This window comes from Gymnoscopelus braueri (assembly GCF_963280865.1).
Source record: "Gymnoscopelus braueri genome assembly, chromosome: 9".
NCBI classification, from domain to species: Eukaryota; Metazoa; Chordata; class Actinopteri; order Myctophiformes; family Myctophidae; genus Gymnoscopelus; species Gymnoscopelus braueri.
In genome coordinates, this window is record NC_137610.1 from 34,004,290 (window position 1) to 34,021,855 (window position 17,566).

At 39.2% G+C, this 17,566-nt stretch overlaps 1 protein-coding gene across 1 annotated transcript; it reads left to right on the forward strand.

Annotated features, from left to right (window-relative positions):
- Positions 1-520: 520 nt before the first annotated feature.
- LOC308092029 (patatin-like phospholipase domain-containing protein 2) lies at positions 521-15,292 on the forward strand. The gene is made up of 10 exons (XM_080437822.1): positions 521-561; positions 1,915-1,941; positions 2,614-3,195; positions 9,591-9,823; positions 10,049-10,114; positions 10,600-10,809; positions 11,565-11,625; positions 12,708-12,866; positions 14,032-14,363; positions 14,670-15,292. Exons 3-9 carry the CDS (start codon positions 2,997-2,999, stop codon positions 14,187-14,189), a joined length of 1,086 nt encoding a protein of 361 aa, XP_080293948.1. The 5' UTR covers positions 521-561; positions 1,915-1,941; positions 2,614-2,996; the 3' UTR covers positions 14,190-14,363; positions 14,670-15,292.
- The last annotated feature ends 2,274 nt before the right edge of the window (positions 15,293-17,566 follow it).

Sequence of the window (17,566 nt, forward strand, 5' to 3'; positions counted from 1 at the left end):
GAGAAACGTATACACTTTTCTAATTATACCAAGTGACCTCACCAACTATCATCCTAAGAATTGTGTAGAAATTGCTTTTATTTTCATTCTATTTTTTATCAATCAATAGTTTACTTTTCACCTACTAGCCAAATCCCTTTCTGACACTTGGGCTGCATACCAGTGTCAACAGGGGAGAGGTTAGATATTATCAGATACCATTCTTTCCTATTATTTATATTTTATTTATATTTCTGGTTTACCTGTTTGTTTTAGAAAGAACGGGTACTCCAACCTCTTTTGATGTAAAATGAGGCCCCGTTTCTATTATCAGTAAATTTACATAGATTTCATTTTATTTTGTTTAGATTTTATTTTGTACTCTTTTCCTGAATTCATAGTCTTATTGAAGTGAATTGACTTGGACTTGACTAGACTAGACATTTTGTTTTGTTTTGTTTTTTAAGTTGAACTGTTTATTTTTGTCTTGTGATTTACCATCTTCCTTCTGTTCCTCTGTTTATCAATGCAGCTGCAATGATATTGATGCATAGGGGAGAACGGGGTAAGATGACCCAGTGGGTAAGTTGACCCACCCCCTTTATCTAGAAAACTGTGTTGTCATGTGACCTTAAATCTAGTAAACATCCATCATCCACCACAGTTTTTTAAATAATTTCTTTGCTACTCAAATTATGCTGAATGAACTTTCATTTGGATGAATACGCTCATTTAAGAGAAGTTTTCAACATTGTATGAACAATTGCAAATATTGAAAGGTTCTGAATAACAAATGTAATATATAGACGTTCGGGCTGCTATGATTTTCAACATGCACTGATGTCAGACAACAGAAACCATGTATTATTTGATGTGTCGTTTTTATTGTCATTTTGACATTATAGGTTGAAGTTGGTGACATTTTACACACACATATTTACAGTCCATGGACTTGGCTGACATTTTAACATTAGCCATGTGACCGCAGCAGTATCAGTCCCATCAAAAGCACGTGCTGTTTGAGCTATGAACTGCTTTTATTTTTTAGATCTGATAGCGCTGTTTAAGGTGGAACCAGAGCTATGCTCTTTACAGACCTGATGGCGCTGTTTAAGGTGGAACCAGAGCTACAGTATGCTCTGATACTGCAGTAACATGGTCAGTATCATGTCAGTATCATGGTCAGTTACATGTCAGTATCATGGTCAGTATCATGTCAGTATTATTCTGAGCCAATCAAATGAAGCCATGAGAATGAGCAGGACCCCCTAACAGGAAACGGGCATGCTCCCTTCTGGAAAAGGGAACTACAGTCAAACATATTCCAGAACAAGAGACGAACGACACCCAATTGGTTGTCCCATTACAACAACCAGCGCACAGTAGCAGAGCTTTGTCTCCGCCATATAGACTTCCGCTTGCTTAAAAAAAAACTTTAAAGGACAACTTTGTTTTTTTACAACCAAGGTTTATGTTTTAGATTGTAATTAAAGTAAATAAAAGATGAGTGTTAAAAAAATAAATTTACTGCTTTCTATAGTTTTAGCAATTTTCACGATCTTTTTTTTACAGTGGGCGGGGGCATTCTGTCCGGTGGCTAAATATGTCTTTTTTTACACAATAACCCGGCGTTTTCTTTATTATTATTTACAGTAGCTCTTCTAGCCCCCAATAACTCACATCTGGCCATCAAAGACCACAGGACCTTTTTTATTGTGTAAAAAAGGCATATTGAGCCACCGGACAGAATGCCCCCGCCCACTGTAAAAAATGGCTAAAACTATAGAAAGAAAAAAAACATATTTTATTTACTTTAATTACAAGCTAAAATATAAACCTTGGTTGTAAAAAAAAAACAAAGTTGTCCTATAAGTCATGCTGTACAAACAAAAAACGTGTTTTTATTCTACTATCATATATTTTGTGCTTCTATAGGACTGGTCTGTGTTGAACAGCGAAAAAGTATTATAAATATGCATGCTACTATAACCATTTACTCATATTTATCATATTTATGAATGGATCAAAGCAGAACTTAGTAACACATTCATTCAGAATGTCTTGGTGCATGTGTGCGCATGCATGTATGCACATGCACGACCACGTGTGTATTAGGACGAGGTGTTACATTAACATTCATTCAGAATGTCAGCATGTGCACGTGCGTCTTGCAGTAAAATGTATTCAGATTTTAATTAATGAAAAAAAAACGAATCTTGAAAATCATGGATTCATAATTACAAATAATTTACCATACAGAACAGAAATACATGGAATAATGTCCAGTCGTCCACATTGATGATGGTTTCTGTATTTGTGATCTATAGCTACCTGCTCTGTGCAGCATTTTGGTAAAAATGGGCTTCATAAATAAATGTGACTTGACTAGCCACAGTCTCTGCTGACAGGTAGATTAGACTAGACATCTGAATGAGCTGTTATAACTTCACTGAGTTTAAATGACATTATATTGATGCAAAATTCACTGAGTTTAAATGTCATTATATTGATGCAAAATGCACAGGACAGTCAGTAGAAGGAAAAAAACAGAATGGTAAATCAACAGAGCAAAGGCAAGATAGGATTGCATAACATTGCATTCAGACTTTTCTTTCTGTCATTTTGTCTGGTTAGGTTCACGTACTGTGCTGTTCGCTGCGCCATCTAGTGGTGATGCCAAACTTCTACAGTTACAAGAGAGCCTATTGGAAAGAAGCACATGGTTAACCTTTTTGCTTGTAGTTTTCTTTCAGTGAATGAGCCAACCACTTCCCTTCTATATGACATTTGAACGAAGTTGTGCAACCCTCTGGTCATCCCTAGCCTACACACTATGGCCACTTTTTGCTTTTCTTTGGATGTACTGTACTGGAGATAAGGACAGTGTTCTTGTGGGAAGGCAAGCTTCAAATATCAAAGACAATTAAAACATTTACGAAAGGCTGATATCTATGATTGTCTACAGTCTTAGACATGCCCTTTTGATGGTTTGACTGAATTTAGTGTGACCAACTGAAATGCCAGAGACAATGTTTTGCGCAGGGGAAGAATGGAATATCTCCTTTGCCGGTTGTGGATTTAGAAGTGTTTACTACATGGGAGCGTTGAGTTGTATTCTTGAACGTGTCCCACATTTGGTCCAAGGTGCATCTAAGATCAGTGGAGCGTCATCAGGGTGCCTGGTGGCAGCAAGTCTAGTCACTGGAATCCCCTTAGGTATGTACTGTAGGTAAATGGATCAAAAATGTTTTCAATTATGTTGATCTTTGTTCAGTATGTCAAATGGTGCCTGGTACTAATAATACTAATAATTAATAAATTGAAAATAATAATATGTATGCATTGAATGCAGCTCATGAGCACTATGATTTCTATCATTGTCTACCATTTCTTTCTTTCTTCGGATCCCCATTAGCTTCCGCTGCCGCGGTCACTAGTCTTCCTGGGGTCCACATAAAACATAACATAAAAAAACATACAATATTCATACAAACAACAACTGACACCCGTCTGTCTAAATCTAAGTTACATTAAAATGCCAATGATAATTAGATAATACAGGAACATAGGTTAAACATCATGTACAAAAACATATTGATCATTCTAATTGTGTGGTCTCATTAATATTAGATTTCTTTGAATAAGTATTTGCTCTTGATTTGTTTAATATTTGCAGATAATGAGTTCCATTGTTGGGTGGCTCTATAAATAACTTTTTTGGAAGTTCCAAATACCCTGAGCTTACCTGTCTGGTTTGATAACTATGTTTTAGACCTGCATTAAATAATTGATCTCTGAAGAAAAGTTTAAAAACAGCTCTATTACTAGTACTCATTGCTATAGAGTGTTTGTTCAGTAACAGGAATCTCCATGTCTCTCCAGCTCTTAATTAAACAGAAAATGCTTTGCTGTCAGACATTTAAGCCCATGTGATACATGCCCTAACCACTCAACAAGTAGCCTTGGGAACTAATGGTTCCTGTGCCATATGGCCCATAGGTCAGAAGCCCATCTCCTGTTTCTTTAGTGTGAGGCAGCTTGATACAGTACAAGTACAGTACACCACCTGGCCATGATGCTAGTATGTCAGGGGGACTTGAGGCCAGTCTCCACAACTGCAACTGCCATAGGGGATAATGGTGTCAAGTAGTTGCATGTTGCAAGGAGTTGCATTGGTGTAGACTGGCCTTAAGTCCCCCTGACATACTAGCATCATGACCAGGTGGTGTTCTGTACTTGTACATCAAGCTAAAGAAACGGGAGATGGGCTTCTGACCTATGGGCTATATGGCACAGGAACCTTTAGTTCCCAAGGCGATTTTATAAATGGTAACCAATGCCTCCTTACTCAGCATCAAGGGTTTGGATTGTGTGTAATGGCTAGACCACAACTATTCGCAACTCCTTGCAACAAAACAGGTTTAAGGCCAGTCCACACCAATGCAACTCCTTGCAACTGCCATAGGGGATAATGGTATCAAGTAGTTGCATGTTGCAAGGAGTTGCCTTAAACCTGTTTTGTTGCAAGGAGTTGCGAATAGTTGTGGTCTAGCCATTACACACAATCCAAACCCTTGATGAGTAAGAAGGCATTGGTTACCATTTATAAAATCCTCTTTGGTATAACTTTGCTGGGGATTGAACCCATACCTCCCAGTTTCAAGTTGAACACTCTACCCACAAGGCCACTGAGCTGGGCCCAAATATATTATATGTATATTTTGGGAATATTTTTAGGCATGGTATTCCATGTTATGTAACCCTGTTACTGTATGTATAGTTAACTCTCTTCCAAGCAAACGGTGGTGAATCCCTGCCACTGTAGATCTTTTACAGCCAATAGCGTATACTTAAAGTTGATTACGGTAATTGTCAACAATATCGAAACATATTGCTGACATCCTGGACCCTGATTAATTTAATTTGAGATATATTCTGAGATGACAGAAAAGCTTTCAAAATTAATTGAAATGTATTGGCGTGGGTTTGATTAAAAAAGTAACTTAAACAAGTTGTAAGAGCCATATTAAGAATTCCATGTGCAGTGTGCAATATATCTGTATTAAGAATGAGCCCTTGCTCATTCCTTGCTCTTTGATTTAATTGTCTAAATAAGCCTCAGCCAATGTAATGCTTCTCTTTTATTTGATTGCTAATTCATATAGTCTGGTGGGTTTTTGTCAGTTTTTTTCTTTTATTTAAGTAAAGCATATTTTTTTATGACAAGTGTCATAAAATAAAACTGTCTGAAGACTTGTTTTGTGCGTCAAGCTTAATACCTATGACTGCTACACTAGAAGTGTGCAAATGTATTGGGGAAAGAAGATTCACAAGTAAACGATAATACATTAAAATCTATATACAATTACAGCAAACAGCTGATGTTCATTTCTCAAATGTTCATCCTCTATATCATACCCTCAATACATTTGAGACCTAACAATAAGTAGTAAATTATATTAGTTATTCAATCAAACGTTGGAATGGCAAAGGAGGGTGTCACTAAAACAGACTGCTAAAATGAACATTACACAATATGACTAAAAGAGTGATTGGTTTGACTGGTAGCATGAGCACAACAAGTTCATTGACACCTACAGTACCAGTACACAGCAGTAGGAGCAAATTCCATAGGTCATACAGAGTTCAAACCAGAGCAACAACAACATGAATGAGAAAAACATCTACATATATCTCTCTTGCATGCTCCTGGTGGCAAAATGAATCATAACAATTTATGATGGGGTATCACAAATCAGTCAGACTCCTGAACCCATGAGAGGCCCATAAATCAATGAAAAAGTGACAAATTAGACTCAACAGCACCTAGTACCTACCGTCAATGACAAGCCAGGGCAATTACAAATTATTTGATGGAGGTAAATACAGACCGTTTACAAAGTGCTTAACCACTTAACCACTTAAACAATTGTCTAAGATATTTTTTATAACCAATCTACAAACTCACAAGCTTGTAAGTGTTTAACATTTTTGCCTATAATGACATACCCAACATTTTTATATAGAATGTGAACCTGCTGCCCATTTAAAGGGATATTTCACTTTCAAACATGTTTGGGTTATATTTCACTTTTAAACATGTTTGGGGTAAGTTTAACATCTACGCAGGCTTTTGTTAGCACCCCAGACAATTTTTAAGTTGCTTGATTCAGTATTTTTAGATATTTGATATAAATTTTATCAGACACGCCCCCTTCCTATACAAACCCATTGTAACTTCAAGCTCCATTTTAATCATGATAGATTCATCGAAAACACCAGTCCTCGGTTCTGGTGACTGATATTGTCCTTCTAATGCGTGAGGGAGCTGTGTTTTTTCTATTCCTTTTTTCATTTATTTTTTATAATGTTTTGGGGGAAAATTATTTGAAAAAATAAACAATTTTTTAAAATAAATTAATGAAAAGTAATCAAAAAAACATGGACCCCTCACAACGGGTGTTTTCGATGAATCTATCATGGTTTAGTTTAGTAGTTTCGTAGTTTTGTTCCCTACCTATGTTGAATGCACTTATTGTAAGTCGCTTTGGATAAAAGCGTCTGCTAAATGACTGTAATGTAATGGTTAAAACAGAGTTTGAAGTTACAATGGGTTTGTATAGGAAGGGTGTGTATCTGATAAAATGAATATCAAATATTAAATACTGAATCAAGCAACTTAAAAACTGTCCGGAGTGCTCACAAAAGCCTGAGCAGACGTTAAAATGACCCCAAACATGTTTGAAAGTGAAATATCTCTTTAATATGAAATTGGCTAGCCAATTTTTTTGTAGCCAGATGATTTGAGATCTCCGCCCATAGGTCAGGTGACCAGACATTTTAAAAATAACTGCATCGCAGAACGAATGCAAAAAATGTTAAGGTTGCGCTCGGGTGGCGCAGTGGTAAAGTCCCTGCCCACCACCACGGAGGTTGTGGGTTCGTATCCACCGTGGTGCATCCGGCTTTGTCGGGCGTCTATGCGAACACAATTGGCCCGTGTTCGGGGGAGGGAAGCCGGGTGGGGAGGGTGATATTGGTCATTGTATGTACTCCTACGGGCTGGGGCGGCACCTGCCAGCGGGGAGTGATGGGCGGGAGGAGTAGGACAAGGGCTCTACAACGTCCTCCCGGTGGGGGCTCCTCACTGGCAGGTGAGTCAGTAGGATACAACAGCAGTGACAACACAGAAATGTGTGTGGGGAGGAATCAATTGGCATTACACATTGCCTGCCAAGAACGCATATATGCGTTCTTTAGAATCCATCACTTGCCTTATTTCGTGCCGGCAGTTATAAATGGCTTAGCATAAGCAAGCAATGCTCCAGATCATCTCTGTTCCATTCCTCCGTTCGATTGCTCGATTACACACACATTAGTCATATTTATACCCCTTCTGTCAGTAGGCAATAGGTCTCTCCTCCTCTTCTCATCTATTTCTTAATATTAGGAAATATTAACCATCTTGTGACTAGGCCATATGGTTATCTGCACGTGATTTCTAGATATAACAAAATACATAAATTTCCCCATAAGTTCACTTTGACCTAGTGTACAACTCATGATATGCCTCTTGTGTCCGATCTATCTCCTGTGGGAGCCATCTTCTCTCCCTTCGTGGTCACTTTCCCAGACGTGAACTCCTTGTTTGTCAATCATGCTTAGAACATTTACTTTAAGTAGGCAGAGTAAGAGTAAACAAAGTATCTGTACTCTAACTACTTTTTATGCTTTTCATCATGAATCATCATTTTCTGCACACAGAGGCCCTAGGCCTCTAATCCAGAGGCCTTTCTTACTCTCCTGCATAGGTTCTTCCGCCACTACAAAGACTTTAAAGTTGCCAGTCCTTCATAATCCGACTGTTTCAGGATTGTTTTTCAAAGCGGTAGCCTAGGGATAGGAGGTGTGTCCACTATTCTAGCCCACATTGAATTAGATGTCACCATCTCTGATTGTCTCTCTACACAAGACTAGTATGTTTTGTGTTTTCTTCCTTTAGGGGTAGCATATAAGTTTATTTACCCTAGAAATATTTTTACGGTAATAATAATGTGCTGTCAAGAGTCCAATTTACCAAGGAGATTTTATTTTGAAATAGACACTGCAAGGGAGCAGCTGGCATTAGGCCTAATCAATGCATGAGAAGGAGAGACAGTATCAGAAAGACTATGAAAGAGAAAAGCAGAAAACAAAACAAGAATTCTAGCAGGGAGAGCTGAACCTCACTGACAGGGATGACACTGGTGGTAAGTTTGTTGTGATCATTTGTGTTTGATGCTAATACTATTGTTTGATGCTAATTCTGTTTTTTGTTGTTTGATGCTAATGCTGACACTAAATTAATTGCTTGATAGATATATTTTTTTGTAAATGCTTTTGATTCAATGTTTTATTTTGTTAAATTACTAGATCATGTAGCCTACTTTGTGGTGTGATTGTGTAGTTTTCTGTTGTTTTTTTTTGCTTGACTTTATAACAACTTTATAACATTTAAATAGCTATTTGTGAAAATAAATATTGACATTGCTTGGATAACATTGTGATGTGTTTTGTCTTGCATATGGGTTAAATGATAACCTTTACAAAGTGTTGTCACTTTACTTAAAGGTCACAAAGTTATGCTATAGTATACAATAGTGTGATACAATTGCTAATAACCATTATAAAATGTTGTCACTTCACCTAAAGGCCACAAAGCCATGCTATAGGGTATATACTGTAGTATGATACAATTGCTAATAATGAATAATAATAATACATTTTATTTGTATTGCACTTTTCATTCACAGAGAATCTCAGAGTGCTGCATGGTTAAAACATATTATCAATCATAGAAGGTTAAAAAGCAGGGTTTAAAAATGTCTAGCACAAAATTATATTGCTGACAGTGGTCACACAATTTAACACAAAGGCCTTCCGAAATAAAAAGGTTTTTAGGTTTTTAGAGTCCAGGGTCTCTTAAAATGATAGGAAGGAGGTTCCACAGGCACGGTGCTGCCGAGCAGAAGGCCCGGTCCCCCATGGTGCGTAGCTTGGTACTGGGGACCTCACAGAGGAAGCTGTTCGCAGAAATATGTTCACTTTACTTGTGACTAGGTGACAAAGTCAAAGTCATGCTATAGTGTATAATTAATGTTTATAAGACATTCCATTTAATAAACATGACTTATAATGCGTTATGATACATTACAGCACTTGTCTTTGTGCCTTTATAACTGGCTAAGTTGTGGTAGTTATAACGTGCTGTTTCACTGAACATTATGACCAGTACTTATAATGCGTCATAAACGTTATAAGTTGTCATACATGATTATAAACATTTATAAAGAGTGTTATAATGCCTTATAAGTGCATTATAATGCAATGCAATGCAACCCTGATTGTGGATGTATTGCATTATAGACCCAACCTTAATATACAGTCTTACCCAAATCTATGAAAAGGAAATCGTAAAATCACCATAGAAACAACTGCCATCTGTTCTCCAATTCTTGTCGAAAGGAGGAGTCATTCACTGCTGGCTGTGCTGTTTACATTTCTGACTAATAAAGTGTTCAATCAATCAATCAATCAATCCACTCACATCGCTGTCCTCTTCATCTGTGCAGAGAAATGCATCGCTGATGTCATGTCTACAGCTATTGAAGCCAGAAGACACACGCTGGGGGTTTTTCACCCTACCTTTAACCTCCTGAAGATAGCTAAGGACTTCTTGGAGGAAAACCTTCCAGAAGACGGCCACGTGCGAGCCTCTGGGAGGCTCTGTGTGTCTCTGACCAGAATATCTAATGGGAAGAATGTTCTAGTGTCAGAGTTTGACACCAGAGAGGAACTCATCCAGGTAGGCTACTGTCCTTGTTATGTCTTGTCTTAAAAGACAATTTGAGTTATATTTGCTCAAATGTATTTCATGTTTATATCTTCGATACGTTTAGGGTAGAATGCTGGGATATCTGGCAAGGGAAAGTGATCATTAACTCCTCCATCCATCCCTTCCATTTAGAGCTCCTATATTTTGGAAAGACCTACCTGACCTACTCTTCTAATATTTTGTCTCCTTTCACAGGTTCTGATGTGCAGCTGTTTTTTCCCTGTGTACTGTGGAATGGTTCCTCCCTCATACCGTGGAGTAGTGAGTTGACGTGTGTGTGTGTGTGTGTGTGTGTGTGTGTGTGTGTATGTAAAAAAATATTATTTTGAAAGGCTTGTTCAACAATATAATGCCTGTTGGCCTTCATATATTAACCACTTAACCACAGGAATCCTAGTGCCCCTATTTGGGGCATATGATAGGCAAACATTTGGTGAACATTTTGTAGGTAATAGCATATCTACGAGCTTGTAAATCTGCTATTATCAGCGAAGAGATTTGGTGTAGAGGGTAAACGAGGAGGGAGCCAAATACAGACACCTGGGGGACCGATCAACATTGGTGGTTAAGTGGTTGGATATTTCTCATACGATAAATAGCAAAAATAGCAGATCTACATGCTCACAATGACGTGTTGTGAGCATTGTGAGTGTTGCGATGTGGTGTATTTGAAACAATTTGAATGTTTTTGAAATATTTTTACAACCTTGAAAGTGATTGTGCTGTGTGCCTCCCCCTCCACTCAGTGGTATATGGATGGGGCACTGAGCAACAACATGCCACTCTGTGAGCAGAGAAACACCATCACTCTGATTCCCTTCTCCGGTGAGAGTGACATCTGTCCCAGAGAGGGAATGCTCAACTTCCTGGAGGTTAACGCTTACAATGTCAGCATCCAGATCAACACCGGCAACGTGCACAGGGTCACGACCTCTTTCTGCCCTCCAGAGCCTAAGGTCACGTCAGCCTTTGGCACTGCTCCTCTTGTCCCTATTTAGCTAGTTTTAGATTTGTCTAATTTAGCTGTTGTGAAAAGAGAAGAAGGAAAAAGGCGAAATAACTTGTGTGTGATTGCCCACATTTCCTTGGCCGTGTTGAAACATCTCTCTCACTGCTAGACCGAGTTAAGTTTTGGTAAATGGAAGGTGATTATTTTTAGACTTTGGAGGAAAGGGCAGGGGATAGTGGAGTGATGTGAAAACATAATTTTTGATGAAGAGTGTAGCATATGAAAGGACACTTTAGCGTTTCCATTAAGAGAGAAAAGGGGAAAGGAGGCTTTCCTGAAGGTTCAGCTAACTAATGCATTAACCACATACCCACAATGTTATGGGTTCAAATTCTGCTCATTGAAGGCAAGAGAAAAGGATATACATACTGTGTGTGTGTGTGTGTGTGTGTGTGTGTGTGTGTGTGTGTGTGTGTGTGTGTGTGTGTGTGTGTGTGTATAGAGAGAGAGAGAGAGATTCACATTCATACAGTTAACCAAAGACATAAATATCCTACAGGGCTGGTTATCCTTTCAAAAGTGCCATTGTTAGTTGATGCATATTTACTTTATGTACAGTGTCACACTATCTGCAAATGTGTCCACTTGAGGGTGCTGAAGCTGTGCACACCCTGGGTTGCCTTATTTGTACTGATGTACTGTCATTTTCGTCCCTTTTAACTGTACCAGAACATCCAACTGTAATTCTTTTTAACTCAACAGAAGTTGGCTGAGATCTGTCACAATGGCTACATGGACGCTCTTCACTTCCTGAGAGAGAACGGTTAATGACTTCCTCTTCCTTTTTTCGAATGACCTAATTTCAATATTGAGGGTTGTGGTAACTCCCCCCAAAAATACTTTAAATTAATAAATAATCCCTGTACAATAAATGTATAGGAATTTGGTGGCATTGGTAGTATGGTACCCAAATGTATCACCAGCATGAACAGTTGCATCATCATGCAACAGACATGATCATGTACTTACATTACATTACAGTCATTTAGCAGACACTTTTATCCAAAGCGACTTACAATAAGTGCATTCAACATATCGTTGCTGTCCGGCAGAAACCAGCTAACTCCATTTTGACGCTTTTTTTCCATAAATCAGGGCCATTGAACACCATTTACGTCTGTGTGTTGGTAAAAAAAAATATTGCACCAATGAAAAGCATTAAAAAGCGCTTCTGACAAAACCAGCTAACTCCATTGGATCCTCAAACTTTCTGCTAAACCAGCTGACTCCACCAAAGGGAAGTGGCCTTAGCTGGTTTTGCTGACTCTAGGCTCCACCCCCTTTTTACCTCCAACCTCATTGTGAGCTTAGAGGTCCATTTAGCTGTTCTTATCAATGATGAACAAAACCTCCTAAACTCCACTTTTTGTTTTGTTTTTTTCATTTCCTGATTTTTTTTGCTAGAGATATGTATGTATACATATGTAATGTATAGACACATTATGTATTACAACATATGTAATGTATAGACACATTATGCACAAATGACACCTTCATATGTGTTTCCGGTTCAAATCTGCTGTGGAGCCAATCAAACAAACTATGAGAAAATGAACCAGAACAGGAAACGGGTATGCCACATTCTGGAAACCCGGGACTACAGTTATGCACAGAGCCTATAGCTTCTTGGAGATGATTTATCCTTGATGAGGATTAAGGTATAAATCTGTATGAGTTGTGATGAATTATAAAGATTCACCACATACTCTCATGAGCAAAGTGTTTAGAAGACCTGATGTATACTGGAATAGCAGGCAGACTAGATATGAGTCTCATAAAATGGTTGATTTTCATCCCTAGACCCATGTTATCTCCTAAATGAGGTGTAACCCATGTCCATTACAGGGTTCCTCAGTGTCATGGCTGAGGCAGAAGCCCCTAAACCCCCATGCTGTGAGCTGGTGACTGAAGAGACACAGTCCAGACAGAAGCATCCCCAGAAACAACTACACCGGTGGCTGGACCACACAGTGATACACAACCTGCCTGTCAGTATTAAGAAAGGTAAGACGTCACAGTGCAGGATGCAAAGTGAGTTTCTACTGTCCAGTTTGATCAGTTGTACAATCAGTTGTACAATAAGGAAAACTAAAATGGCACTGTGTGTCACAAATAGTATTCTGATGAGTCCTACACCCTAAAATAGCATTAAAGGGAAACATCATGATATTGTTGGGCTAACATTCCATTGGAGCCTTAAAGGGACTACACCATGAATTTTAACTTTTCCTTCTTTTTTGTGTGTTTTTGGTCTCCCCTACCGCTCTTCTATCCCAAAAAAATACCCCAGTTTGAGCACTCAGGCTTTCACAGCATATCTGGGGTTTTATGTAAATTGGTCTCAAAACAGGCCAAACTGATTTGGCCCCGAAAGTGACGTCACTAGCGGTACAATCCCTCCCGTTTTTCAGTTCGAACTTAGGAAGAAAAACAAAACAAAAAAACATTTTTCTTCTCTTTTTTTTTTACTTTTTTCACTCAGAACCAGGAGATAACATGCATACAAACTGGCTCAATAGTGCAACGTGCAAATCAGGACAATGTGGTATTGCAGGTGAAAGTGCTTTATTATTTTTTTAGTTGGAATGAGTATATCTGAGGCTTGATTTAGGCTCAAACCTTTTGAAAAACGTTTGAGTGACATAAACAATATGATATTAAATATATATATATTTTTTTAAATTCATGGTGTAGATCCTTTAACACTGCTATATGATAATGCTGCCATGCTGATGCTTGCCCATGAAATGCATCATGGGAGTTGTAGGAGTACAGAACAATTGTCTCTCTCAATATGGGGGTGTATCATAAATATTGTTGTTTCAGATAATCCTCCACTTATTTCTCCCTTGTTTCCATTTTTCTCCAAATAGAGTCGTTATGCCAGTTCCACCTATGTGTAAAGTCTCTATCACTGCTAAGTGCTAACCCTACCGTTCGTCTTGTAGAGGGTGCATGTATACAACCACGTGTCTCCTCCACATTCAAACCCTTTAACATTTTCTACGGTTTCCTGTTCAGAGATTAGCATAGCTTTTATTTTAAAGGAGGTGTATGAGAGTAGGTGTTTGAGTCAATGGAAAGTCAATGTATGAGTCAAAAGTCCATATACCTGTGTGTGCGTGTGCGTGCGTGTGCGTGTGTGTGTGTGTGTGTGTGTGTGTGTCAGTGCTGTGTGAGTCGTGTAGGAGGAGCCATACAGGAGGTGATCAGTTGAAAGAGTTTCTACCAGTCAAGGTGGTGTACTACCTCCTACTTCCCTGTATTCTGCTTCTACTTCCCTGTATTCTGCTTATGGAGCTGGCCTTTATACTGGTCAAAAGGTAAGACACACTGAGCACAGAATGGTTCCTCTCAACTAACTAGAGGTCCTATAGGACCAGTATCTTTGTTTATAACCATCTGATGTTGTCTGGTTTTGTGGCTGTACTGAAGTCTGCTGACCAAAGTTGGAGACTTCTACAGGCAGACATGGATGGCTACAGGCAAGCAGGCCAACAGGTGAGTGGCAGTGCACACCTCGCAGGTCCTGCTGTTACATAATCCTATTTGTTTCACTTGGATGTATTCCTAAATCTGATACAATTTGAATAGGTGCTTCAGTGCGCTCAGGTTTCTTGTGGAGTGTGATCGTTATTATAATGTCGAGTTGTAAAGATAGAAGGATTACACTGAGTAAAACTGTAGGGCCGTAGGCTGTAGGGCCAAAAATATTTCATGTTTTACTACTGAAGAAATTAAGGTTGGTGTATCTGTATACTTCTGCTAACAGCAGAATCTGTCAGCACCACTGCCCTTAACATGTAGTATTGTTGTTGGTAGGAAAAAACGCAGAAACACCAGGGAAGGGGACTAAGAAAGGGGAGGAGCCAAACCGAGTTGCTGTTTCTACACAAAAAAGGAGGTGGTGCCCCCAGAGGCAAAAACGAGGGGGAAAAACTATATATTTTTTCTTTCCTTTTCTTGACCAAATGGGTTCCCAGATTGGTATACTTCAAATGCTGATAAATCATACGTCTCATTCCAGCAGTCTGTTCTTCAGAGGACTCTATAAACAGAAGGGAGAAGGAGAAGTATTATACCGCCTCCTTTGATCTATGACAATACTCCCACCTCCAGAAATGACTTCTACCTGGACACCAATTATACCCTGGAGCACCACCCGTCCCACTAACTCAACATGTAGCACCACCGACCCTACTGCCCCAACACCTACAACCACTAGAATCACTTGTCCCACTACCAAAACACCTAGAGGGGGGGGGGGCTCTTGACCACGCTGGAAATTTTTTAACAGAGTATAGTAGATGTAATTTCCAGCATTCTAGTGGATTTTGGGAGTTTGACACTTTTATCAGGTTTTATTTACATAGGATCCATTAAAAAGTTAAACCCCACTTTGAGAATCAATGCTTAACGCTTTTTGAAAGTCCTGGAAAAAAAAACAAGACTTGCGCAACAAAAATCGGCAAGACACACCATCTCCGGTTTACTTCCCGTATCTGCATAGTCTCGCGTCTCGCGTAGCTATCTGCGTGAAGTGGGTGGACGCCTTTTTAGGAGACCGGAAGCAGGTTGGCGTCCGCCCACTTCACGCAGATAGCTACGCGAGACTATGCAGATACGGGAAGTAAACCGGAGATGGTGTCTTGCCAAATTATGTTGCGCGAGTCTTGTTTTGTTTTGTCGATCTGCTGTTTTTGCTATGTTAGAATGTTTAAAGTAACAGTTTTGGCCATAATGAGGTTTCCGCCCGACAGACAATATATAAATATATTGTACATGCAAAATTGCTGCTATACGAAAACGTATTGTTACTGCACTGTTTCTTATTTTCATTTGTAATAAAATGTCACTGACATCACAAGGTATTCTTCATTTTACGTATGGTCCAGTATATTATTAATTCATATCAGTCACTGTATTCCAGTGGGGCAAAGCAGCCTACTGCTACTTAAACAAAATATATAAAACATAAATGTAAACAAATCGCTAGTGCAGTCTGGATCTGTCATGACCTTCATGGATGAACTTCAACCTGGTGTTTGCACTTTCTCAATTTTTGACCCGTTCATTCATCTACATAAACGTTCAGATTTCAAATATAAAGTTTTTGAACCTGGCGAGGGTGGGAGTTGAAAGTGTGACTTCTGCTTAATATGCGGCTGCTCTATCCATAGCTCAGTTGGAAGAGCTCTTGACTTCAGACCACATATTTCCTCCGAGGTGGAAAGACTGGTGACGTGAGGTTACAGACCACAAGATCATGGGATCTAATCCCAGCACAGGAACCTTGGCATTTGAGCAATCTGGCTCCCACGGGTCTACTATCTTTTTTCGCCTTTATCATAAAAGGTTGCTGGACAATATATAGAGGATGAAATGCATAATTTATTTAATAATATAAAGGTAAATAAGGTAAAGGTAAATACATTGTAAAAAATGAGAGACATGACGCTTTATTAGCAATTAATTATATTATTCCTCATTTTGCTGGTTTCCCTTAAAACCCTTTACTGTTACAGAGTAGAACTGCCTTAGAATCTCTGCTGTTGATGTGGCCATAGCTGAATGGTTAAAGAGCCTGCCTGGCAAGCCATAAATCCCAAGTTCGATCCCAGGCCTCAACAATGTGTCAGTGTTCCCTAAACAAGACACTTAAAAGAATAGTTCACCCAAAAAATACTTATTTTCTATCATTCCATGAAGCCTTGAATTCATGGAGATGTTTTTGACACATTCCTGAGCACAGACTCCGACATATTGGTTGGATGCATGCATGGCGCATATAATAGGCTATCGCATTGTAGATTAGTAGGCTAGGTGATAATTCCAATATTCACTATACACTTCTCATGTTTAAGTAATTGAATTATATATTTAAGGACGACTTGTGCATTTAATTTGTCTGCAATACTTTGCCACGCTTTCTCCCTGAATCCATTTATTGCGGCCGTGTTTCCTTTCTTGCTTATTATACATTTTACTTCCTCGTATGATTCCGGGGAGACATCAAATTTCTCTTTTGGGTCTTGAGTCAAGACCCCGGCTCCCGGGGAGACATCAAATTTCTCTTTTGGTCTTGAGTCTTCTCTTTTGGGTCTTGAGTCTTGGGACTCAAGACCCAAAAGAGAAATTTGATGTCTCCCCGGGAACCGGGACCCAAGCCTCAAGACTCTTGAGCTAAAAGGTTTGTGAACCACTGCCATTTAGAACAGTGGTTTTCAACCTTTTTCATGCCAAGGACCCCTAAATTGATATACATTTGGCCGCAGACCCCCATCTGAAAATGTTTTGTGCCAGGGACCCCCAGAAGCAAAGATTTGAGTTAAAAATATTCGCTTTAAAAATGTATATATACATTCGTTTCGTATATATACACATATACCCCCCCCCAAAGGGGGGGAGGGGGCTGCAGTGCTGCTGCAGTGCTGCTGTTCAGCCACAGAAGAACGCCGCTCTGGTTTTGGGCTCCATGATTGGTCAAGTTCAAGGATTCTGCTATTGACTTTCATGGTCTTTTATAGGAATACGTGAAGCCTGGCTTTACCATCCTGGCTCGACACAGCCTGGCTTGACAAGGTCTAGCTCGACAAGGTCTCTCCTTTTCAGCCTGGCAGCTGGCTTGGCGTTCATGCAACGGAATAAACCAGGCTGTACGGACCAGACTTTGTCAAACCTGGATTTGACTTAAATCCAGGCTT